The 27,921-nt window shown below is 46.3% G+C and overlaps 1 protein-coding gene across 1 annotated transcript in view; it reads left to right on the forward strand.

Moving 5' to 3' along the window:
• The window catches only part of SOS1 (SOS Ras/Rac guanine nucleotide exchange factor 1), a 108,435-nt gene that overhangs the window by 37,944 nt on the left and 42,570 nt on the right, over positions 1 to 27,921 (forward strand). The window contains exons 3-5 of the mRNA XM_068129357.2: positions 15,331 to 15,456; positions 16,465 to 16,596; positions 18,865 to 19,029. Coding sequence (XP_067985458.1) covers positions 15,331 to 15,456; positions 16,465 to 16,596; positions 18,865 to 19,029 — 423 coding nt within the window. The remainder of the gene's footprint in view (positions 1 to 15,330; positions 15,457 to 16,464; positions 16,597 to 18,864; positions 19,030 to 27,921) is intronic.

A 27,921-nucleotide genomic window follows, 5' to 3' on the forward strand; every position in this document is an offset into this window, starting at 1 on the left:
ATTCTATTTCTATGGAAAATTTATATGTAACAGTTCTATAGACTTTGGTCCTAAGGTACTATAGAATTTCAATAGACAGGTTCTCTAGAACATCTATATAAATTTTGTAATGGATATCTATAGAACATTTTTTGCAGGGTTTGGGGAGGTATAGGTAGAGGGGAGAGAGGGGAGGAAGAGGGGATTGCGACAGTGGGGGAAGGAGTAGAGATGGGAGGGAGGATCCTATGCTAGCTTTTCCCATCACTTGGGGCAGGTACTCTTCCTAGTAACAAAATATAATGTTAAATCAAGATTGTATTGAGATATCAAACCAGCGAATCGTCGTCATCTGTTCACGTCCGGATTCGAAGCAGGTCCGTGTCGATCTAATTTAAAAATCGTAATTGTTTTGAGGAGTTAATGAAACCTCCCACCTACATTAGGACATCCGCTGGGACCCCAAAACTGAGGGATTGGTTTCGGGAACGACGGGCAGACAGACACTCCTGTTTTATAATATACACATATAGATTCAATTTTATGTATATGACCAAGTATGCCAATGCTACTATATTAACATGACCTGCAATATTTGTAGAATTTTTTTAGCAGTGTATAAGCAGATATGTTGAACTTGGAGTGATGCCGTGAATGTATATTCTTAGCAATAAAAAGATTATGGCATAAATCTTGTTGTATTTTCATGAATTTTTTTTTCTTCCAAGAATATTGCTTTTCTGAAATCTTGTATTTGCACTGCTGTATAATGCTTTATATATCTGTCTGTGGGTGGTGAGTCTTAGCATCCATTTCTCAAATGTCGTAGGAATTTTTAAGCGTGGCAATTTATGTGATTTTTCAAGTAGGCGCGGAGGGTTTAAGTGATCGATCAGATTTGCATAGCGGCTGTACCACACAGCTTAAATGGTACCCACCACCAGCGTGCACCACAAAAATGCACACAACTCAAAATTGCATGAATATCGATATTTGTAGACATCTGCATGCACTGTCCGGACCCAAGAGCTTTTAAATGAGGTATCATCCAGCATTATATGTTCTGTGGTTACAACGTTTACCCTGTTCAGACACAATTGTGCAACTTTCATTTGTACAAGTATGTAGATGTGTTTATTGGCAGTTGGACCATATATACATTTATTCGATCAAGATGTGATATTGAGCTATTGCCTACCGACTATTCAGCAGCCATCACGTTTACGTAAGAGACCCTGTGATCGTAGATGTCTCGTAACCTTCTTTGAGGTATGTGGTCAGTCACGAGTTGTCCAAAATCAATGTGTACTTCCTTTGAGCTTCCTCTTAAGCTAGGTCTGGAAAAGGTAGTTGTGATGAAAGAGGTTCATAATATAATTCCGATAACCAGTGATTTGTGAGCTTGCACTTTTGTTTAAGGATCACTCATTTGATCATGCGTTATTTTGATTGCGTTTGAGATATGTGAGAAGTTTAAGGCCTATTCACGTGATGCCTAAACAAAAAGACATTGGTTTTGGAGTATTATAACAATTATTGAAAATTTTGTATTCATTGAAAGCTTTATTGCTGCCGAAGCTTGAGGATGGTTTTGGACTCGTGTGTTTTTCTCAGAGTAACTGACCATTTGGGTAACTACTATCCTGGGTATTTTCTTGGCTTTCGGGTAACATTTCAAATATATGAGTTACCCTTTTGACCCTGGGCTTTGAAATGTTGCTGCTCAAAATGATTTTGACCTTTAAAAAAAACCCAGACAAGTGGCAGTAAGAAGAGAGATAGCATCTTGTGGTTCTGGTGGTCAAGGCACACTTGTAAACTTGTTTATGCCATATCGGCAGTAATCAAAATGTACTATTTGCTTTTTAACTGAGACGTTCTCAAAGCAAGTTCTATTTATCACGCCAGCTGCTGTTGTATGCAACTTTTGGAAGTGTGTGAAGAAATGAATGGTCTGCTGATTACAGGGACAGACAGACAGAGTTTGGTTCTTTTATGAAAGTTGTTTTATGATCTGGGCAGAATAAAATGTAATTTTCTCCCATTTCCTGGAAAGAACATTTTTCCACGTCTCGTGTGCATTTTTAAACTACTTGAAAGTGTTGGGCACTGCTTACAATTACTCATAGCGGCTGTTGAGCTGAATCCAAAGCAGGAAAGTTTTTATTAAGTTTTAGCTTGTTTGGCTTTCTCGTTTGAACTCGTGGCTCATGATGTTGGGATTGTAATTTCAAATCCCTTATGCTGTTGGTTTTTCAATTGTCCACTAATGTTCTTGTAATTAATGTGTAAAACAAGACTGAGGATTTAACAAAGTAGAGCTTCACTGGAGTTTATAGATTACAGAATCTGAAAAGGGTTGATGTATATTAAAGTATGTATGTGCAGTGTGGGTCAACCACCCCTTCAGAAGGGCTAAGGCTAATTGTCGTGGAGTATGGTAGTACGCCATATGTTGGGATGGGAAAAAATGGCCGCCCCATCAAACTTGTACAAATTGATACACTTAAAATCTACTATAGCATAAGGACATAAAAAGAAAGAATTGCCTTTTGAGGCCGTTTTTCCCCGTAGGGCGGGGGTTGGCCTTTTTTGGGCACCGTGGTTCCCTTTTTTGAAGCAATGTTTTATGGCCAGATGCCCTTCCTGTTAGGCCAACCCTATTAGTTGCCTCTTGCAACACACAGGGAATTACCAGTGAACTGGTACTCAATTTGCCGACTTCGGAAGGATAACCGACTGAGTCAACCCCCCTGGCATGAATTCAGCAATCGACCGGGATTCGAACCAAGGATCCTAGGATCCCAAGCCAGCACCCGAACCGTGAAGCCAACACCAGGCTTTTTAGCAAGGGCATATGACGTTAACCCTTTAAGTACGGGATTTTTTTTGATAATCCCGGGATCCCCAGCAACCTAAACAAATTTAAAAAAAATTCTCTAACCTCGATAAATTTGATAAAACGGGATTCATTTGGCATTACGGGAATGCAACCATGTACTGACGATCTATTTATAGGTATTGTCGATGACGTTTAGTAACGTCATCCGTACACAAAACTTTTTCGTGGGTTGCAGCACTGGACGTCATCCGTACTCAAAGGGTTAAAAGCCATACCTTTTATTCTCGAACGTTTTCATAACGAACTAGATGGTATTCATAGATTGCTTACCCCGTGCAGTCGACTTAGTGCAAGCCAACTCTTCTGTTTTTTTAGGCTTTTTTTAATCCAATGGCTGCCAGACCACGTGACCGATGATGTCATAAATTTACATTCCCCAATATAATTATTGCATAGATCACACTCAAGAATTTTCAAAATGATTTCGGACTAAGCGTTGTACTTGTCAAATTATGACGTCATAATGAAGGCACCAATGACGTCGGTCATTGTTAACGCCAATTATTCCCCACGCGGTGTTCTTTACAGTGAGCCATGTGTTTGATTTTTTTTTTTCCCCATGGAGTGGTTTCAGAGACATAGAGGTCCAAAGTTTTTCATTTTTTCCCAAATAGTGCCTGTACCACGTGACCTATGACGTCATAATTATCACTAAAAATGAAACATGAGTAGATGCATACTATAGTGAAAATTTCGTGTCAAGCACACCACTGGATACTGAGAAAATGAATTTTTGAAATGCAGACACGTACGTACATGCACACATACGGCGTATGCACGTACGCGCCAATCGCTTAACCCCACTTTCACTTCGTGAGCGCAGGGTAACAATAATGAAAAAGAAACCTGAAATACATCGCTAAAGTACCAAATCGAGAGTTTGCAAATCTGCCGAATTGTTCATCCACCAAATTGTTGATAAATGTATTTCAGCCTAGCACAATCATGGCTGAAGCAATTGCAATGATTTCAACAAAAGGAAGCAAATTGTCTCTTGGGTATTGTACCCATACCATAACAAAAATAATTTAATCGGATTTTAAAATAGCACAACCACCATACATCACTACTTGATGAACGCCATTTATGCATTTACAAAGTGAGAAACTCTCCAGTAAAACTCGCTGTCTGCCGTAAAGTCTCTATCGTGGATCGCAAGGCCTCGTGGATTGTTAAGGTGCTACAAATGCATAATTTATGAAGGAAAAGGGCCCAGATCGGACTGCTTATGCTTTTATTGAGGTTCACAGAGGGTCGTTCCGATTATTGAAGAGAGCATTCTAAACTCAACTTTACATGTACCGTATGCATAATATTGTTCAAGCAAATCGTGCAGTATCTCCTCCTTATGTAAATAGATGTGATCATGTGACACCTTTATAAGGCATCTATTTAATTATGTGTACACAGAGTAGGGATGGACGGGGAGGGAGGAAATTGGAAATGCTAACATTGAGAAAAAGGAACAAAAGGAGGTCAGGAATACAGTAGAGGTATTGTGTACCTATAGATGGGGAGTAAATTGAGGAAAATAAGAGAATGTACGATGGTAGAAGAAGGAAAGGAGGTGAGTATGGCTTGGGAGAGAAGGTAAGGAAGATTGAGAGGCTGTGGGAGTATAGAAGGGAAGGAGCGGAGAAAGGAGAGCGGGTAAAGAAGATTTTTACCATGTTGGTGTACAAAATATATGCAACAACAACAACAACATGCATTTTAAGGCCATTTTCTCTGCTAGAGCGGGAGTTAGCCTTGCGGTCCCCATGACAATCTTCTCCATCTTGCCCTATTTTCTGCATCTCTCCTTGTTAACCCCCTTGCCCGCATTTCTTCTTCCACCATCTTTAGCCAAGTCTTTCTCGGTCTTCCCCGTCCTCTACTTCCTTCTACATTCATTTCCATCACTCTGCTCAACCAGTCACTTTCATCCTTCCTCAACACATGACCAAACCATCTCAACCTGTTTCTCTTCACAGCATCCATCACAGGCTCTATTCCCATCATCTTTCGCAATTCATCATTTGTCTTCCTCTCTCTCAACGATACTCCGCACATCCGTCGAACCATTCGCATTTCCACCCTTTCCAGCCTTCGTTGCTGCGCTACGTTCATTACCCATGTCTCGCTCCCATAAATCATAACACTTCTCACACATGCAGCATACACCTTTCCCTTCAGCTTCAACGACACTCCCCTCCTCATCAGCACGCCACTCAGTTCCCGAAACTTGTTCCATGCACATCTCACTCTAGCAACTGTTGCCGAGTCTGATCCACCTTCTCCATTCAGCATGTCTCCGAGGTAGCAAAATGTTTTCACACCTTCCAGCTTCACGCGTACAAAATATATAGATGATTATAAAAGTGAAGGACAACAAGGTAGTAGAATGTCTAAGTGGAGACAGAAGGGATGGGAATATTGGACGGGATATCAAGGGAACTAGGGAAGGGACTTGTATGAGATATATCGTTGAGGGGGTGGGGGTCGGTCAAAAGATGAAATAAATTATTTGGTCAAAAGGTGAAAGTTAATCACATTCAATCGTCAGTTTTCATCCAATTGAACTGAGATTTTAAGAAGTTGCATATTGGATTACTGAATTGGTTCACCAATCAAAATCTAGAAACCAATTGTTTTTTTTTAGGTCAAAAGGTAAAGGTCAAGTTTACGTTCAATTGTCAATTTCCATCTGAATGATTAGAATTTTGAGCAGGATTTGCATGTTGAATCACTGAAGCCTTTTGCTTTTGAGGTCAAAAGGTCATGGTCACCGAAATCGTCAATATTTTGCAGCTGTTTTTATCATGTTTAGTATACGGAAGAAGAAGAAGATATCTGAATACAACATGGACGTGGACGGGCATTGCATTTTCAGATACTTTCTAGTAGGGTATTTTATTTGTTGTGGGATTGAGATGGAAAAATATCAAAAAATGCCATGATGACAATCCATAAAAGGATTGTGGTGTCATTCATGCCTTGTCATTCCTTCTTAGTCATTCCTTCCTATCTTGTTGGGTTTCTTTTAGGGGATTCCATCCCTACATGTTTTTTCATTTAAAAAAAAGTTTTTAATGACTTGTACTTTTGGTAATGTCCTTGTCTCACTTGCATAGTACGTGTTGTGGAAAACCAATCAGGTCCACACAACTTTAGTCCAACGGGTTGGTTTAATTGCATTTAGATCATAACATCATCCTGTAAAGTAGAAAATACAATGAGTATACGTTGTGTCATCACATGGGACCATTCATAACATTCAATGCAAGCAAGCTGGATATTCTATGCAAGCGTACCGTTTAGCGAGTCTACCAGATGTAACGTGTCACAGGAGAAGTCTCGGAGCACCGTCAGCAGCAGCGGGTCTTATAGTCACGCCCCTAGCGGTGTCAACGAGCAGCGAGCATCACCCCGGGTTCAGTACGAATACGATTTCACTACATTCTCCCCCCGTCAGAATTATACGGCAGTGCGGCTAGAAGCGAGTGAGCGTCAGCACGACTGGGTGGAACATCAGTCGACCCAACCGTATCGGGCCGGGCGGCGAATTTCTCTGCCAGCACGCGTCCGAAATTCCCCGGGTACGGCATCACGTATCCCTGTGTCCCCGGCGTCGGAGGCGCCAACAGGGTCGGGTGACGAAGGGGGTAACTCCAAGTCGTCGGGCCCTGGTAGTCTCGGCGAGGGGAGGGTCGGTAGACTTTCGGCGATGGGAGCGTCGGGAGAGGCCATAGTCTCATAGATGGGTTCGATCGGTTCGGCCGATTCCCTACTTAGGTCGGCGACCCCGCAAGGGGCAAGGTGACGGACGGAGACAGTAGTCTCACGGCCATCAGTCGTCATCACACGAGCATGCTCAGGATTAGCCTGGAGAATCTGCACTTTGTCCACTAGGGGGTCGTACTTGCTCGCGCGAACCGCCCGTTTAAGGTAGGCCGGCCCGGGCCCAGCGAGCCAACTGGGCAAAGACCGTATACACCCCGAGCTCCTGGGGTGGTGGAAAAGTCGCTCGTGGGGAGTTTGGTTGGTTGCCGTACTCAGGAGAGCCCTGATCGAGTTCAACGCCGCAGGTAGCGACCAAGCCCATTTATCGAGGCCCCGGCCGAGGGTCCGGAGGTTGAGCATGACGGCCCTCCAGATGATCCCGTTGAAGCGTTCGATCTGCCCATTAGCCTGGGGTCTGTACGGCGTGGTGTAACTAGAAGCAATGTTATTTTGGAGCAGATAGCCGCGCACCTCCTGAGACAAGAAGACCGCACCCCGGTCGGTATGGACATAGGCCGGGTAACCGAACATTGAGAACAAGTTCTGTAAGCATCGCATCACCGTGGCAGCAGTCATGTCCACGCACGTATAAGCAAAGGGGAATCGCGAGTACTCATCAACGATAGTGAGCAGATAGCGAGAGCCGCTCGACACCGGCAATGGGCCCTTGAAATCCATCGCCAAGCGTTCCCACGGGCGTGTAGCCTTCACCAGAGTCCCCATGGGAGGGTTATAGAAACGCGGTTTGATCTCCGCGCAGATAGCGCAGTCGCGACAGATACGGCGGATATCGTCAATCGAGTATGGGAGATTCCCACAACGCACAAAATGAGCGAAACGCGTTACACCGGGATGGCCCGCAGTGGCATGCAGCACCCGTAGGCCCTCCAAAGAGGTGATACCCGCACATGTAGCCGGTCGTGATAAGGCATCGGCGGCCTGGTTATCCTTCCCCGGGCGATATTTGATGGTGTAACAGAAGTCGGCGAGTTCGATACGCCAGCGAGTGATTTTATCGTTCTTAATGCGCTGGGCGTGTAAGGTGTCGTACATGAACGCAACGCTTTGCTGGTCCGTGATGATTTGGAAGCTCCGCCCGAGTAAGTACGGGCGCCATCGCCGAATAGACTCGACGATCGCATACGCTTCCTTTTCAACGGACGAGTGCCTCCGCTCAGCGGTGGTAAGAGTCCGGGAAAAGAAAGCCACGGGACGCCCCCCTTGGGAGAGGGTCGCCGCGATGGCCTGATCCGAGGCGTCACTTTCGAGGACGAACGAGCCGCTCTCGTCGATTGTCGCCACGGCGGCTCGGGCGATGTCGGCCTTAAGGCCTTCAAAGGCCGTCAATGCGGCCGAACTCAGGGGGAAGGTGTCGCAGGCCACAAGGGGGCGAAGTTTCGCGGAGAAACTTTGCACCCATTTGGAGTAATGGGCGAACAACCCAAGGGCGCGCTTCAGGGACGCCCGATCGCAGGGAGGGGCCATGTCGAGCAAAGGTCGCAGACGCTCCTTATCCGGAGCGACAGAGCCATGGGTCACGGTGTACCCAAGAAGATCTATCGTGCGTAGGGAGTATTGGCACTTATCCTCGTTCATAGTTAAGTGATACCGCTGCGCGACCTCAAGGAAGCGCTTCAGATTAGCATCATGGTGCCCTTGGTCATATCCACAAACCGTAAGATTATCGAGGTAGACGAAAACATCGGTTAAGTGCTCCCGCGCAACGAGGTCATCCATGGCCCTCTGGAAACAAGCGACCCCGTTCGTTACCCCAAAAGGCAATCGCGTAAATTGGTACAACCGCTGCCCCGACTCAAATGCGGTATAGATACGATCCGCCCTAGAGATAGGGATCTGGTGGTACACACTACGGAGATCGAGAGTGCTATAGACCGAATACTGGGACACCTGTTGCACTAGCGCGTCCATCCCCGGAAGGGGGTAGGCATCCAGCTGTGTAAAGCGGTTAATCGTTTGGGAATAGTCGATTACCGCAAAGGTTAATCGTTTCGTCCGCAATGAATTGCATGTCAGCGCGAGAGTAGCGTCGTGATTTTACCGCGACAGGGGTGCAGTCAGAGGTTAGATTGGGGAACAGCGAAAGCGGCTGGACGTCCATTTGCGCTAGGGCGCACACCGCAAGCGCGTCGTCCGCCCCCACAACAAGAGTGTCAGGCCCACCAAACTCCATTACCAGACGTCCATGCAGCTTAAGAAAATCGTGTCCTAACAGAATATCAGCACATAATGCGGGTAAAACCATAAGGTGTACATCAGGGAAAACCCGTCCCTTTAGCACGAGTTTCAATCGGCATTCCCCCTTCGTGCTGAGCCGAAGCCCCTGGGAAGCCATGAAGATCCGACTCGTAGACCGCCAGATCCGCCATCCATGCCTGAGCACAAGTCGCTGGTCGATAAAACTATCCGTAGATCCTGTATCCACCAAGGCCCGAACACAATGGCCTTCGACCATGAGGGGAATAAGGGCTTGAGCCAGGCCAGACGAGGCTGCTGGGAGCGGGACTGAGCCCCCCGAATGGGTCGGACCAGCCTCGCGGGTGGATCCTACGCCAGCAGCAGTTTTGCGGTCGTGGCCGGAGTCTGCGTTGACCATGGGGAATCCATTATCGTCATCAGAGGGCTTTCCCAAGCATTCCGGTGTTTCGCGATTCAAAATCTGACAATTCTGACGAGAAAAGGCCTCCGTAGTATTTGAAATCGCCTTTTGACACTTTTGGCAGAAAAAGGCTTCCGTAGTATTCGAAATCGCCTTTTGACATTTTTGGCAGCAAAAGGCCTCCGTAGTATTTGAAATCTCCCTTATCTCCTTTGTCGGGGCGTGCGCCGCTGTTAGCTCGTGGACGACTCGAGGAGTACGTTCCGCTGGGGCTTGGCGAGGCTTCAAAGCCCCATGCGTGGCCCGGAGTGTGGTCAAGGACACGTCCTTTGTGCCCGATGGAGAATGAGACGGTGGTGGCTGTCCGGTGACGCCCGCCAAGGACGTCTGAGCGCCCAGGGGCCCGCAGAGAGGGGCCCTCCCCTTCGAAGTCGGGTAAGGCGCCGGGTGTCGGGCTCGGCTCGCGGGCTCCGCAATGAGCCCATTCAAGGTCGCCGCGCCCGCGCGACCGCGACCGCGCGAGTCAATGTGCCGCGAGCCGCGTGCCGTTTTCCTGCACACTTTCGCGTAATGTCCCTTTAGCGAGCACAAATGGCATATGGCGTCGCGTGCCGGACACACGACCCGGGCATGACGTGGCCCCCCACAGAAAAAGCATGCGGCCCCGCGCAAGGCCTTGGGTCTGGTCGTAACGGCAGCCGTCAGGGCTGGGTCCTCCTCCAGAGCATCCCGGAGTTCAGCGAGCGGATCCGCGTCCTCGGCGGTAGCACTCTCTTGCCGGGCGTGTAGTGTGGTGCCCGCCAAAAGGCGCGTGCGTTCGTAGGTGTTCGATTGCATCCGCGCTTCGGTGTATACTGTCCCTTGCTCGAGTGCCGTAGCGAAGGTCAGGTCGGTCTTCTCCAAGAGTTTGAGCCTTAGTTCCTGGGAGGAGACCCCTGCAATGAAGGCATCTAAAAGACGATCATCCTGAGCCTGCGCGGGAGTCCGTGGCTCCCTGACGCTGTCCAGCAAAAGCTGCCGGAGCTCCTGGGCGTAGTGGTCCATCGCCTCGTTGGGTTGCTGACGTCGTGTTTGCAGCAAATATCGTGCATACACCGGGCTTTTTTCCTTTATGTACAGCCGTTTGAGCTCCGCGATGGAGAGGTCATACGTCGCGCATTGAGCGATAGCGTTGTACACCTTGTAGTCGATTTTTGCATGGAGAGTTGCTAGCTTCGCGGCAGCCGTCGGTGCGGTCTCAGGCTCATCAAAAAGATTCTCCAATTGTCTGAGCCAGTGCTTCAGCTGCAAGCCACCATCCGGGGCTTGCAGGTCGGCGCAGAAGATGGACACCGTCAGCGTCTTGTTGCCAGCCATGGATCTTAAATGCAATTAAGTGTTGTGGAAAACCAATCAGGTCCACACAACTTTAGTCCAACGGGTTGGTTTAATTGCATTTAGATCATAACATCATCCTGTAAAGTAGAAAATACAATGAGTATACGTTGTGTCATCACATGGGACCATTCATAACATTCAATGCAAGCAAGCTGGATATTCTATGCAAGCGTACCGTTTAGCGAGTCTACCAGATGTAACGTGTCACAGGAGAAGTCTCGGAGCACCGTCAGCAGCAGCGGGTCTTATAGTCACGCCCCTAGCGGTGTCAACGAGCAGCGAGCATCACCCCGGGTTCAGTACGAATACGATTTCACTACATTACGTTCATAAGGTCTTCCATTAACCTTAGACGCAGAAGCATTCTTAAATATTGCACTTTGTTCCTTGCCTTCAGTAAATTCAACTTTCGCGACTTCTTTTTTTTTCTACCTCCGCCACCGAAGTTCGATGGAGGTTATGTTTTCACCCCTGTCTGTTTGTGAACAGGATATCTCAAACAGTTATGGACAGATTTGGACCAAATTAGGTGGAGAGCTTGGGTATGTGACAAGGAAGAAATGATTAGATTTTGGTGTGGATCTGGATCTGGACCCATCAATTTTTAAAGTGATTCTTCATTTAAATTTAAACCATGGAGAGATAGGTCAAAAAACGATATATAGCACAGGATTTCAAAAAGTTATGGACGAATTCGTACAAAACCTGGTGCGGTTGGGTGTGTGACAAGGAAGAAATGATTGAATTTTGGTGAAGATTCAAATCCGGATCCAGATACAAGGATTTCAAATTTTTAAGTGATTCTTCACAATTGAGTGATAGGGCCAAAAACGATACATAGCATGATATTTGAAAAAGTTGTGGAGGACTTGTGACAAAACTATGAGTTGGTTAGGTGACAAGAACAAGCCGATTAGATTTTGGTTCAGGTCCGAATCCAGATCTGGCCACTCGGTGGGATACAAAATGTAAACTACCCTCGGGGCTGGTGCACCTGCCTTACACCTAGCTCGGCTTCATGCTGTAGAAACCAAAGCTTTCATAATCATTAGTTTCTCCCGCGACGAAGCTGATTATAAGGGCTTTTCACTCGCTTACCGCAGGCAGGTTGGTGGTCTTTCTGTCTTCTACCGACTCCTCTCCGGCCTTGCTCCCCCAGCTCTCTCTGGGCTCTGTCCCCCAAATATTCCTACAGGTCGCACAAGATCTGCCAGCAACCCTCTTATGGTGAAACTGCCAAAATCAAGACTCTCTGCTCATCTTCACTCTTTCATTCCCCTTTTCTCCCGCCTCTGGAACAAACTCCCTCACTCTCTTCAATCCCACTCCTCCCTCCAGGTCTTTAAAACAGCTGTTCACCACCATCTCCTATCTTCCCCCATCCAAAACCTTGATCTTTTCTACCCCCATTAATCCACCCCAATCCCACCTCCTTCAAATTCCCCGTTTTATTTGCTGAAAGTCCTTGTAGTGTTCATCTTGTTTATCCCGTGTACCCCTCCCCAGCCCTCTCCCTGCCACAGATCTCCCGATGTCCATGTTCCCTACTGTTGTTGTACTTCCCTCTCTCTCTCCCTCTTGTCTCCCGCTCCCTTTATTGCATGTTATATGTGTTAGCTCTCATATGAGCTTGGACTACGGTAAGTATACAAAAATCAAAATGTTCAGCCTGGTGGAGGTACCTTCCCTACCGAGTGCCGTTCTACTTTGTTATGGGCTTGGCAATTATTTGCTTGTTCTATGTTTGAAGTTATTGTCTTTGGCCTTTCTTGCTGCTGCATGCAGTCTGATTTAAATTTTGTCCACAGTCTTTGCACAATTACCCAAACTTGTATAAACAGCAAATATACTGCATGAAATGCATGTTCTTGGCCATGTTTCGTACAAAAAAAATTATCTTTAACTTTTTCGATCCCAAAGGCCTCAATTCACTGTAGGTCAAATGTGAAATCAAGTTATTTTGGAGTGAATGCATTCACGGTGCCAAGATTAAGGTTTTTCTATTTCACTTTGTTCAAAACAAATTATTTATTTGTAGATATAAATTTCTGGAGAATGTCATTGATAAATTTGAGTGTACTGTCATAGTCGTCTTCTTCTTCTGCTTCTTCTTCTTTAACTGAGACAATTATTCCCATGTTCTTGTGGGGTATGGTCAGGGGATGCTTGGCCCAAGTCTTTCATGAACCGGTTGGCCAGGCCTGACGTTTGACTAAGGTTTGGGAAGTAATTAGTTCATGGTTCTGGCGATAACTCACCTCTTAGCGAAGGACTCCATGGGGTCTTTAACGTCCACTAACAAATGCCAGCAGACACGACGTCCATTTAACGTCCATCCAAAGGAGGGCACACACATTGATTGCCTCTGAAACACTGGGATGACAGTTTGTAGCTGGGCCGGGATTCAAACCCAGACTAGACAGCTTAGCAGAGGTGAGTGCACACACTTCTAACTGGCCATTTTGCCATCCCCGCTTGTGCTTTCACAGTACATAGTATATGATTAATTTGGTTGTATGAAGAATGGGATTCTGTTGCAAACACTCGGTGCCATCTACTGTGAGTCGGGTAGGTCGCCAGTTTGATTATCTCTCTAGCTGAGACTTTTATTTTATAAATGATAACGACGTATTAAAGACTTTAATAAATCATACGTGTTGCTCGCTCACTTGATGCTGAGCATCTACAGGATAGACCATGAATAAAACCCGTGGGTTGACATCCCATTGAGGGGGGTGGAGGATTTCTCACCGTTACTAGATGGCGCTCATGGCACCCAGTGTGTTCCAGGAAGTTACTTCCACCAAGGTCAAGAAATATGTTTATCAGATGTCAAGTCCTGTGTGGTTTGGTGTCTGTCTGCATGGGTGGGAGTGATTTTGTGTGGCAGCTCCTCCATGAGCTTTAGAAACTTGTTATTTCAGTTTGTTGTCGGTGAACATTTTAGATATATCCACGAGCCAGAATTCGGCCGATTTGTGAATTTAGACCTTTTTGCCTGATTCGTTGAAATACAACAAACAACAACATGCATTTTAAGGCCATTTTCCCTGCTAGAGCAGGGGTTAGCCTTGCGGTCCCCATGACAATCTTCTCCATTTTGCCATGTTTTCTGCATCTCTCCTTGTTAACCCCCTTGCCCGCATTTCTTCTTCGACCATCTTTAGCCAAGTCTTTCTCAGTCTTCCCCGTCCTCTACTTCCTTCTACATTCATTTCCATCACTCTTCTCAACCAGTCACTTTCATCCTTCCTCAACACATGACCAAACCATCTCAAACTGTTCCTCTTCACAGCATCAATCACAAGCTCGATTCCCATCATCTTTCGCAATTCATCATTCGTCTTCCTCTCTCTCAACGATACTCCGCACATCCACCGAACCATTCGCATTTCCACCCTTTCCAGCCTTCGTTGCTGCTCTTCGTTGAAATGATGATCAATAATATAATCACAGCACCCTCACACACATCCCCAAGAACTATTTCTGTTTTCTTGCTCTTTCATTCGAAAGGCCTATATAAATGTTAAATCCTTCTTATTACAATTGATTTACATATTTTAACTTGAGAACAAAGGTAGAGTTTTCTCTTTTTTTCCTTTTCTTAAATTACCATATATAGTTACATTTTTGTTTTACAAGGTCTAAGGATCATGGAAGAGCTGCCATATAAATCCCACGGAAGTACAAGCACAGACAGACTGACAAACATGTGCATACGCAGACTGTTAGACACCAGATAAGATGTGACTTGACGTTTAACTCGAGACAAATCCAGCCTTGAAGTTGACCTTGGGAGAAGGAATTTCTTGGCACACTGGGTACCACCAGTGTCACGGAAGCATTTTGAGGAGAAATTCTCCGTCCCCATCCTCCCCTCTCCCCAACCCCATCTCTCTCCCATGGTATTTCATCCCACAGAGTTTATCCATTCTTTATCCTCTAAATGCTGAGCGTCAATAACAAGAAAGCTAGGAGGCACAAGTATACAAACCTCATGTAATCAGAGTCTGGTTTTATTTTATTCGTTCGTCATGCTATTTGAAATCGGTATCTTCTAATGCCACATCTCAACTCGCGAATCTGTGCCATGTCCGCACAATTACGGTAGTGTTTCCATAAGTTAAAAAAAAAAGTCCTACAGAAACCAGGCGAGAACTGTGAAATATTAGCCTGACAAACGAACATCCCAGTTTATTCGATGCTGGGCTTGGGGTACAATATGGACATTGCCGAAAGGATCATCACGATAGAAATCGTGATCGAAAGAAATCGATCCGTAAGCACTTCTTACCTTTTTGAGCCATTTACAGATGGCATCCTTGATGGCCGTGCAATTAAAAAGCGATGCTTCAAAATATACCGTTTCAGCAAACGGTCTTTGTTTTTATTTATTTTATTTTTCACCCGACCCAACCCAAAGGCCATGTTAATTTGTGGGCATGTTTGGAGCAGTCCAACTCATTTGGTCATTCATGGGATTGGGATTTTTTTGCTCATCTCTCACATTTTTTTCATTTGGAAATGAACACTGAGCACTCGTCTCATCTTTAATTCCTCTCGTCTTAATGTGCAAAATGTTGGACGTAGTCCAGTTGAATACAGGCAAAGGCTTTATTCAAGTCTAAAAGTTTGCTTTCATTGCAAGCATTTATCAAAGTTTTTACATAAGTTCATCCTCTTCCTCTTATAGGTGCAATGCCAAGTCCACCCAACACTGACCTCTACAGAAGATGCTTTGAAGTACATTGAGGAACTCATCCTGCAGCTGCTCAGCATGCTGTGCGTGGCCCAACCACGTACGGTGCAAGACGTGGAAGTAAGGCCATAGCTTGGGTAAACTTTTAGACCTGAAAATGTATTAACTCCTCCACCAAAGGTGGGTGGAGGTTATGTTTTCACCCCTGTCTGTTTGTTTGTTTGTCTGTTTGTCTGTCTGTGAACAAAATATCTCAAAACGTTGTGGACGGATTCGGACGAAATTTGGCAGAGAGATAGTGTATGTTACACGGACGAAATTGTTAGATTTTGGTGAAGATCCGGATTCGGATCCGGCTAGTATAATTTTTTAAGTGATTCTTCACAATTGAGAGATAGGGCAAAAAAACGAAAAAAGCAATATATCTCAAAAAGATGTGGATGGATTTGGACAAAACTTGGTGGAGAGGTTGGGTGTTTGACAAGGACCAATCCATTTAATTTTGGTGAAGATCTGAATATGGATTCGGATACAGAATTATTTAGATTTTAAGTGATTCTTCACCATTGAGTGACAGGGTTAAAACCGATACATAGCACGAAATCTCAAAAAGTTATTGACAGATTTGGACGAAACTTGGTGGACATGTTGGGTGTGTGACAAGGACGAATCGATTCGATTTTGGTGAAGATATGAATATGGATTCGGATACGAGGTTTATTTAATTTTTACATGATTCTTCACCATTGAGAGATTGGGCGAAAAGCAATATATAACATGACATTTAAAAAAGTTATGGACGAGTTATGACTAAACTTGGTGTACGAGTTGGCTAGGTGACGAGAACAAGCCGATTAGTTTTGGTTCAGGTGCGAATCCAGATCTGGCCTATCAGTGGGATACAAAACATAAACTGTTCAGCCTGGTGGAGGTATATCGAGTGCCGTTCTAGTTTGGTAATATTGTTTAATTTTCAACAGTTTTGGACATCCAATTCATGGTCGATTGGCCAATCAAACTGTTGCCAAGAGTTGAAGCTTCAAGCTATGTGTCCCCATCCTCCCTTCCCATTTTCAAAGACTTTATGCTGAGCTTATTTTGAGGTCATGAATAACTTTTTTGTCCCAGGAACGTGTACAGAAGACCTTCCCTCATCCCATTGACAAGTGGGCCATCTCAGATGCGCAGTCAGCAATCGAAAAGCGTCGGAGAAGAAATCCTCTAATTCTTCCTGTGGACAAGATTCATCCTCTCCTGAAGGTGAATCCTTTCTGGACTTGCTTGCCTCGTTCTTTCATTACCTTTGCCACCGAAGGAGGACGGAGGTTATGTTTTCATCCCTGTTTGTCTGAGTGTCTGTCTGTGGTCAGGATATCTCAAAAAGTTATGGACAGATTCAGACGAAACTTGGTGGGCAGGTTGGGTGGGTCACAAAGACAAGCAGGTCACAAGCGGGGTGATTCATCAATGTGTGTGCCGTTTAGCGGTGTAGTGCCAGATGTTGAGGTAGCGGAGCCCTGTAAAAATGTCAGCCGCGAAGTAATCGCCAGGTATACTGTCACATCAAGTTTTAACCTGACACAAACCATTTGAGTCCCCAAAATTAGTGATAAATGAAATATGCACATTTTACCATGACAAGCAATAAGCATAACACTCATAGCCACTTAACCTCACAATTCAGAATCGCCTTTTATGAAAAAGTCAGATTTGTTGGTCTCTAACCACCGTTTTTTGATTCAACTCTGTACAGGTATTTTAAGAAATAGTGAAGCAAAAAAAAAAATTCACGGTAGTACCATGTGGTAAAAGTTGGCAAGATGACCAAGAGGTATGCACACTGCCTCTAAGATATCTGGCCTGTGTTCAAATCCCGACCCAGCTATATAAACTGTCATCCTGGTGTGTCACACGCAGGGAGATGTGTGTTTGCCATTCCTTGGATGAACGTTAACCTTGGCGTCCCATCTGCCAGAATTAGTTCTTTAGTTTTTGTCTTTCACATTAGTTGGTGTCTTTCTTGGAGTTGACAAAAGAAGATAAAGCTTTGGGGCCAGATAAACCTCTGCAAACATAAGATAATTCACTAAATCTGGATGGAAAATGGTTGGAAAGTTTGTCTAGCTTCTGGACCAAGGTGTATTCAGCCATGTGTTCAGGTCACTGTTGCCTACAACATGTATTGTTATAATATTGCTTCTGAGACAGTGTCCAGCGTATTAACACATCCAAGCTTCGTGACAAGCTTTGACCGTGATTATTTGGCCATGAAAGCACATATAGCACAATAACTCAACCGACCGTGAACGTGCGTGCTTTTTTGTTTATTTATTTATTTTAAATTGGTGCAGAGCTAAGCTCCACCTCAGATGGATGAACATGCCGGAGCGGCGCTCTGGTGCACTCTGGCACCACTACACCCTTGGTGCCATCCCTCAGATGGATGTTAAACTAGGTGTCCCATCTACCAGTCCTGGTCATCGGTGGACAATAAAGAGCCCATGATTAAGAATTGCAGGATAACAAGTTGCACTTTTGGGGGGACAAGCACATTTTTAATGAACAGATTTAAACTTTTCAATTAAAACAAGCAATAAAAGAAATTGTTCAATTATTTTATGAATCTATTGAGCCATTACAGAGAAACCAATTAAAACTCCCTTTCACGGCTAGTAATTTGAAGTGTTATTTGTGACGTGAATGTCATATTCACTCAATAATTCTAGGGCGTTCGTGCACGTTTTCTTGAAAGTACAGTATTTCGCATAAAAACCTCTGTTTGAGCTGCTCGGTCAATTTAAAATTCTAGGAAAAAATGCCAGGGGCATAGAAAAGGCCCCTTTATATGGTATGTGCCATGTGGCAAACGATATAAAAGAAGGGACATTCCATAGCTTGTAGAAACTGTCGAACAATAGAAAAGAAGGGACATTCCATAGCTTGTGAAAAATGCCAGATAATAGAAAATAAGGGACATTCAAAATATCTCGCGTGCAGCCGTGCACACTGCACTACCCTTGTGTTCTTAGGAGGAACCAAGTAATGCTCTAGAAAGGTTCATATAAAGGGGTGCCAATTTGATTCATACAGCTGCATGAAGAAATAAATGTATTTTAACCTATATATGTAGGGCGCCCACCCAATGGACGGACGGACAGACACCAATGTGAATTTGAGGGTTCTCTTAATAAAATTCAAGAATGCATAAACGAATGTTGCTGAAATTTGGAACATATTACCTCGATGTACAAAGCATTTACTTCTGAAATTTGCAGCCGATTTCGTCCAGTATAAGCCGAGAAACAAATTTTTAGTCCATATGTTAAAGTTGCATACAGAGAAACGATCCCATATAAATGGAGCGGTGCTTTGCACCTCCCTTGATTAATCTTATTAATTTCTTACTTCATTTTGACAGATCTTTGCTACAATGACCAGTCCCACAGACCTTATCAACATAACAGAACACTCCTGCATAATGTTTTTGTTCTGCCCAACACCCGACTCCCTTGTCTATCACCCGCATAGGATCTGCTTGGCTATCGCATTGACCATCAAGTATCCATGTACATCGTTGCTGTCCTGGAATACATTTCGGCGGACATCCTCAAGCTGGCAGGAAATTATGTCCGGAATATCCGCAATGAGGAGATCAAGCAGCAGGATATCAAGGTTGCCATGTGTGCTGACAAGGTGTGCCGAGTTATGTGTAGCGTGTTTAAACCAGAAATTTGAAAGATGCGATAAAATGTTTCAAATGGTGAGACAGTGGTATTTATTTTAATCCTTTGATAAGCATTTACAGCAATCAAAATCGTTAACTTATTGCGTTAAAATTAACAAGAGTGTGAATAAGTGGTGGATGTTGGGTAACACAATTAAAGTGACCACTTTCAAAGTCCCAGGACTGAAGCTGGAGTAAAAGTTGAACTGAGATACAGTGTAATAAAACATGTTTAGAAGTAAACACTGAAGCAAACAGTATTCTTATATACGATGCTCTACCAAAAGAGCATCGGTTCTACTGAAACGGTTTCTTGGCTGGGGTTGCAATCCTGGACAGGTCGCCACTCCGACTCAGGAAGTGGGGCAGGAATTTGGAATTTATTCATTGTGCCGGCGATAGCTCGCTCATCTTCGCGAAAGACACCGTGGGGTCTTTCACGTCCACCAACTAATGCCAGCAGACGGGACGCCCAGTCCATCATCCATCCAATGGACGGCAAACAAATCGATGAATCGCCCTGCCTGTGAAACACCGGGATGACAGGTTATAGTTGGGTCGGGATTCAAACCCAGGAGAGACAGCTAAGAGGCGATTGTGTACGCCAAGCAAAGTCTTTCCGAATTATTTATTTTACCAACCCAACCCCACATTAATTTTGGTCAAGCTCGGGGCACCCTGACTCAGCCACTTATTTGTGGGATTGTCGTTTTATATTCGTAGGACTTTCCTTTGAATTAAACACTTTGCGCTCATCTAATCTTTAATTACTTTTTGTCTTCACATGCAAAATGGTGGAAAAAGTTCAGGTAAATATAGACAAAGGTTTACTCAAGTCTAAAAGTTTCTTGAACACCACCGCTCCTCATCTCTCAAACGCGCCACTGAGTGTATTTATTCCTCTACCGCTGAAGCCGCCGGAGGCATTATGTTTTCAGGCGATCCGTCTGTCCAACTGTGATAAGTTTTCGTGACCTCGATAACTTAAGAACGGCTGAAGAGATCTAAGTCAAACTTGGTACAAGTATGTACAATGATGCAAAGATGAACTGATTAGATTATGGCGTCAAGAGATTAAAAGTTAGACATCCCGTTAGGTAAAAATTCTGTTACCGAGCTAACTTGTGAACCAGTGATGGGATTTTGACCAAACCTGGTATGAGTATATATTATGATGCAAAGATTAACTGATTAGATGTCGGCGTCAATGACCAGAGGTCATGTCAGATAAAAATTTGATACTTGAGAACAGCTGAGGGGATTTAAATGAAACTTGTTACAAGTATGTATAATGATGTAATAATGTGGGCGGAGGCATATCGGTTGACGTCAGAGTGCTGGTCTCATTTATCAATGCATCTAGATTCTGCCTCGACTTCAACGATTGACATTCTTCAAGTGGGGAGTAATCAGATAATTGTGCCATTAAGCAGCATGATCATTTTGGTGGAATGGCATTATTTTTGGCTGAAGAGATCTCTTTATTGTCATTTGAAGGGATGTTATCACTGGTGTCAGATACAGGGATGAGATGTTTGTGCCTGTGGTTGTCCCTCGAGCCCAACAGAAGGTTCTTTACCTCATCTTAATCGATGACATATCCTATCCAGACTGCACATGTTGTCGTAAGCGCTGCACTTGAGACCACAATTTCACTCCCATGGACCAACCTGCTCAATCCTCAGGACTTATTGCGCAATCCCTGGAATTGTATCTGATTGAACATGCTTGAGACATATCGGGGAGGTGTGTTTCTGTATTCACCGTCTGCCTCCAATCTCCTGCTCATCTGGAAGTGGTCCTGATCGAAGATTTAGAGCAACAACTCAAAGCTGAATAGTCTTATTTGATTGATGACAAGACGTGTACGAGCTTGTATTTTGGTCAACTAGTGGGGTCACCCATGGGAATCCCACGGGCATGGACGTGTGTGACATTTCGACATATTGAGTTAGATGCTGCACCTGCACATTCAGTTTCACAAAATGGTTACTGGCAATTTATCAGATGCACAAATGATGTAATCTACACAATGTATTTACTTCTGATAACATGTGAATGCATGTGCGTGCACACCCACACACACAAACACACATATACACACACACAAACACACATACACCCACACACATATATACATACATACATACATACATACATACATACATACATACATACATACATACATACATACATACATACGGTGTGTACCCCGGTCCCGGTGTATACCCCGGTTTAGAATAGGTACACCGTACCCCTGCGCATCGTAAGAGGCGACCAAAGGTTGGCGTCAGGAAGGGCATCCGGCCATAAAAACATTGCCTCAAACAGGAAACCATGATTGTCATGGGGCCCGCACGGCTAACCCCCGCTCAAGCGGGGAAAATGGCCTTAAAACGATCATTCATTCATATTCATTCATACATACACACATGTACACACACACATATACACACACCACACACACACACATATATATGCACATATGCACGCACACACACACACACACACACACACACACACACACACACACACACACACACGTACACACACACACATGCACACACATATATAAACACATACCCACACACACACACACATATATATATATATATATATATATATATATATATATATATATATATATATATATATATATATATATATATATTGTTACAGACGTGGCTTAGATGTTATTTACCGAGCGGTTTGGTATGACCACGTCTGCACAAGTTACCCGATTATACCCGAACGTTGACTAATCGCGCTACGCTAGATCAATGAAGGAAAAGACACACGGCTGGGATTAAAATGACGCGACACCAGGGATACGGTTCTCAAGACCTCCGGAGGAGGTTATATTGTTACGGAAGGTTAGATTACAACTACAAGAGGGACAGCATAGTAAGATAAGCACTTAGACACACTCTTATATTATTCCCAACAGACGACAGATAAACGGGACAAAAGGCTGACTCACACGGGGTTTGATGGCTAGGAAAGGCAGGATCGATGGCTCCAGGTGCACCTGGGCTCAAAGGTCAGAATCGACTCGGTCCGGTCCAGAGATGCGGGGAGGTATTCAGCGCTCGTACGTGGCAACTTCTCTCTCCAGGCTGGGGGCGCATCTGACCTCACATCCGGTGAGTCGCTTCGTATCTCCGGCGGGGAGTGACACGCCCTCGGCTCGTTAGCTCCGCCCCAGATGGAATCGGCACGTCGCCTCTCATTGGGTGCGTGCGGGGGGGGTTACCGGCTCCGCCCTCGACGGGGGACTGACAAGGAGCCCCTTCGTGGTAACCCCGTGGAGCGCATGGTCCGGCGCGCATTGTCAATGGCGGCTAACCGAGCCGGTGTGATGACGCACACTCCCCCCGCGCAGCGTCGTTGTTGTTGTAATTGTTGTTGTAGTTGTAGTTGTAGTTGTTGTTTGGGGAAGAAGATGGAAGGAGGTATGGGAAAGGTCCTAAACTCACTACTGGTGCCATATAATCACATTCTGGTGCAACGAAGAGTTAGAATTAATGGAAAGGAGTCCTTAACTGACATAGACTAAGAATAACTAGCAAGATGTCCGAAAGTTGTCTACGTGAGATGCGGTGGACCTGGGCACGACATTTAATGGGGGAAAAAGGGGAAGGTCGGCTCTACTGATTGTTGTTTACAGACAATGGGACTAGGGAATGGGGGATTGGGGATAGTTGGGGAGTATTGGGGAAATAGGGGAATATTTACAAGCGGATATGGAGGCCAAATTCCATATTCGCAACATTGCACCCTTCTCTACCCTCGGGGCGTCCCGACCCGATAAATTTTTACCTACTTTAGTGTGGCACGCAATGTAGTTCCCTCTACTATTAACTCTACCCTGAGTGCGACAGTTTTACAGATATTCACAAATGAGTAAATATGTCCCCCTGCGACGTTGCACCCTTCTCCTCACAGAAACACACCCACAGGATAACCGAATCCGGAAAGAATCCTCAAACTAAACATACAGCCGGTAGGGAGCATTATTTACACAAGACTACGCTGATATTTACACTACGATCCAGGACCTGTTTTTGGAGGAACACATGCAGATGTTATGCATAGAGAGAGCACGCATGCTAGCATCGATACACCAACCCACGAGTGGTCTGTGGCCTACGGCCTTTAATAATGTGCAGAGCACCCCTTCCAAGCATCAAGCACCACCCCATCACACAGTGAGCACCATCCGGTGCACCAATAAAGTGTTTATAAATCATTGTGTGGTGTCGCAGCCGGCCGATGTTCTGCCGCTGGTCTTGCCTTCATGTGGTGCACTTGGTGTTCTTACTTCCTTAGAAAAATAAAGAAAGGCGCCAACCGCGTCCATTTCTTTATTGTGGCCGTCAGGGGGCCAACTGTTAGTGGTTCACCTTGTATGGCATAGGTGCCACGTTGACCCATAGGTCCATCCATGGGTGGTGCTTGGCCGCAAAAGAACTGCGGTCCATTGTGGGTGGCCACAAACATTGCGGTCCATATGGTGTATCGATCCAAGCAGCAAGCAGCGAAAGTGCAGGCCCACAACTGCGAAGCCAGCACCTCTCTCTCCTCTCTCTCTACCCCAAAGCCAGATCCTCGGAGGTGGGAGACAAAAGAAGCAGACAAGTGAGTAAGGTGGTAAGGGCGCAAAAGTGCACGCAATGCAAGGTAATGCACACTGGGGGCACATGGGAACCAGGTGAGACAGGTACGTTCCTACCGTACGCTCCCCCCCCCCCCCCACCAGGTAACCTACATGGCCCCTCCCTTACCCCTTACTGTATCCACAAAACACAACACTACCCATAAACATCTACTTTACAAATCAACAAACATCCCTACTGTCTTCCCCGTTCCTCCCATATACCAAATTCGTCTTCTCTCCCTCCTAACCAATCAAATTTGCCATTTTCAACTCTCATCAAAATTTGCCATCTCCAACTGAACATCATAATTTGCCATTACCAATTCATCATCAGTCCCTCCTAGGGAGGGAGAGATGGAATCACCCCAATGTCTCATCCACGTCGTGATGCGTCTCACAAATCCACAGCAATCTCATTTCCTGCAACAAAACAAAGAAAACACAGGTGTGGAGTCATCATCATCACCACAGGTAAGTGGCTGCGTATGGTGCGACAGGTTCATCAATCCTAACTATTTCCTAAATGACTTTATCAACTTTACACTACCCGGGGTCTTTCTCCGGCCAAACCATTGGCCCTCTTACACTATGGGTTCTAAAAACCAATTCCCATTGGCCAAACTGTGGTGCTCTTCAATTTGGGGTCTCACTCCCCCGATTCATCTCCCGGTGCCCTCGCACAATTTCTGGGCTGTGGCGTGTACCTCTCCCAGTGGGTCTACCCACCTGCACACCTCCACCACTGCAGTTGCCTCCGAGCTTACCTGCTCCTCACCCTAACCTAACTACCTGGGGAAGGCCCTCTGGCTCTCTCCCCACTCGGTGCCCTCTCTGGCACTGGGCTACCCGGGTCCGTCCTCCGGATCCTCGGGCCCCATCCACAACAACTACTACCGGCTCCCAGAGCCCACCTGCGGCCTCACCTGGCCGACATCCTCACAGTGGTGGAGTGCCCAAACCAACTACACACACTAACAGGCTACACGCCTAGCCATTTCCACAACACTAATGCACCCATTCACAATACCATTCTGTCACCCGCACCACAGATGCCAATATCCAACCACAATTCACCTATACCCTCTACCTAACACTTACACTACCCGCCCCGGGTACTGGTGAAAGGGGTCCACTCTTCCCCCATCCACACCTTCGCACCATGCACACCACTCCGTACCACTTACTCCAACTCTCGCCACACACCTGTACTTGCACACCTGTGCTCTCACACCTGGTGCCACCTGCACCCTTCTCTCCCCAAGCGCATTCGCGCTGATCCACAACACTCACTACTCACACACTGCTCCACACACCTGTCCAGTTGCACACCTGTGCAATCACACCTGTTCAATTCTCACACACACGGCATCATCTCAGCTAACTACTCCCTTCTGAAACTTGCGCTTCCCAGTCGTCCCTTTAAACTATTGCGCTCCCACGTCATTATAATCCACACTAATCTACCTGCGTCCCCACTACAGGTATCAGTCACTAACTAAACTTAACGTTACCTAATGTCAATCTCTTCTAGATCCCTACAATATAACCTAACCCACCCGGGCTAGTTTTCACTGCCACACACCCCATAAGCTATTGCTCCTTTGCCCCCACTTGGGAAGGGTGGCAGGGATGCCAGCCTTACCCACCGGGCCCATCGCTCACTACCAATTTTGCACATCAAATTTCAACAAATTAAAAATTTGCCAATCACTACCCATCATCTGCCAATCACTACTGCCAATCCTTTGCCAATCATCAAATTTTGTTTTTCTCTAATTTTGGGTCCAAAACACTAACCTCATCACCCAGTCTACTCACTAATGCCTCTCGGTGCGCCAATTCCTGTCCAAAGCCCGGCTTCGTAAAGCCAAGCCATGAATGCGGGTTGTTCTGTGCCAGCGGCTGGATGCGTCCGGCATTCGGTGCAGGGACGGGGGCTTACCCGTGCCGAGATCCCACGCACCACCTCGGCGTGGAGCCATCCAATGCCCCGATCTAGACCTGCCGGCACGTCTCACCAAAAAGTGGTCGCCATGACGACCCTTTCTATCGGGCTGCCAGCTCCGCCTAGTGGAGCACGGACGCGGCCGTTCAAAGCGAGGCCCAGCACGCACCGAGGGCCCGATTCGGCTATAAGTCGTTCTAAACTCTACCCCGTCTAACGTCGATGCTTCACCTGGACGCTTACACCCCGCAGCCCGTTCCTTGCTCACACATCCAGCCGTTTCCATGCCCCTCGTACCTTTCCTTACACACCTCGGTACACCCATTCCACTCACAGCCTTGGTCACACACCTGACCACCGAACACTTTGGCACACATTCGTTGGTAGCACACCTCACCAACACACCTCTTCGCGCCCCCTCCTCGGTCACCTCCTCTGTGACAATCACAGGTGTGCCCTCATTCGCACACCCAACCACGTGCCTCACCACCAACTCCAGCGTGCATTCCCACTCACGCTCTACCATTCCAGGTGTGCATCCTTCCATCCCAGGTGTACATCCTCGCTCACCTGTCACAACCAACTCACTCTCCTTGTCACTCTCAATACTCTCACCTCCATTCTTGACAGCGCACTCACCCTTACTCTTGACAGCGCACTCTTTCCTCGTGCACCTGTCCGTCACACACCTTTCTCGCGCACACTCTCCCGTTACACCCTCTGTAACACTCACCACAGGTGGACACTCTTCCTTACTTCTGACAGCGCACTCTTTCCTCATGCACCTGTCCGTCACACACCTTTCTCGCGCACACTCTCCCGTTACACCCTCTGTAACACTCACCACACCACGCTTCCATGTACTCCCTCGCACACGCGCTACGACCGACTCACTCTCGCCAGCACCCTCACTCCTTGGCACGCACTTTTTCCTCACACACCCCAGAGTCGGACTTTCTCGCACACCTCCTCTTTCGCACACCAGACCTGTCGCACACTTCACCAACGGCCTCTCACGAACACCCGGGTCTATCTCAACCCCCAAGCTTATTAAATCCCCTGGCGCATCATACGCACGACCATATTGGTCACCACTTACACCAGGTCCTCTTCCTCTTCGCTTCTCCTCCATCACCTGCGAATCCCTCATCCGGTTAATGAGCACATCATCACGATCCAAACACAGACTTTGGACCAATTCTTTTACTTCCTCCTTTATCTCCTTCTTATCCCCTCTCCGTCGCTTCTTAATTTCGCTCACCCCTTCTTCCACTTCCTCTAATTTCTGCTTCACCTCCTTTATTCCCCGGTACGTCTCCTCAAGCTCATCCTCTAAGGCTACCTTGACCGTTTCCAGGTGCGTCCTCACCTGCCGGTCCTTCGTCTCCATTACCTCTATCACCTCGTCCAACCTCGTTGTCAGTCCCTCACGTACCATCTGACATTCCCTCTTTGTCGCTATCAAGTCGTTTTTTATGTCGTTTTGTGTCGCTTTTAAACCTCCTAATACCGCAGTGTTCCTTTGAACCTGCTCCACTAACTCCGTTTGTCCCACCGTCAGCTGCTCCACCTCCTGCGTCAGGTCCTCTATGCCCCCTTGTAACTTTACAGTCCCCTTTCTCACCTCCTTCTCCATGTGCTCCTTACAGTGCCTCACCTCCTCGCGCACTCCTCCGACCTCCTCACTCACTCCTCTTCTGATCTCCTCTCCCATCACTTGCATCTCCTGCCCAGATGCCACCCTCATCTGCTCCATTTCCTCCCTGTGAGCATCCAGTTTGGTTTCTACCCCCATTCTGACCCCCTCTATCTGCTGCCCCATTTGGTTAACTTCCCTTTCCGCTTGGTCCCTCATGTCCCTCAATTTGCCTTCCATGGTGTTTTCTAACCCCTCTAACCCTTTTTTCATCCCTTCCATTTGATTCTCTTGAGCGGCCATTCTGTTTTCTACCCCCGTTAACCCCTCCTGTATTTCCCCTAACCTATTGTCTAATCCCTCTATTCTACTCCCTAACCCTCCGATCTGGGCCCCCATGTCCTCCCTCAATTTCTCGCTATTGGACCCCATGTCCTCCCTCAATTTCTCGCTATTGGACCCCATCTTTTGTTCTAACCGTTCGCTATTCTGGGCCATAAGGGCCTTCATTTGTATGAAAAACAAGTTCCAATCCACCGGGGGCGCTGCCACGGTCGCGGGCGCGGTGACCAGCGAGGCGCCATTTTGTGCGTTTGCTACCCTCGCTGCTTCGCTCTCCTCCT

This window comes from Myxine glutinosa, chromosome 9 (assembly GCF_964187855.1).
Source record: "Myxine glutinosa chromosome 9, kmMyxGlut1.1, whole genome shotgun sequence".
Classification (NCBI taxonomy): Eukaryota; Metazoa; Chordata; class Myxini; order Myxiniformes; family Myxinidae; genus Myxine; species Myxine glutinosa.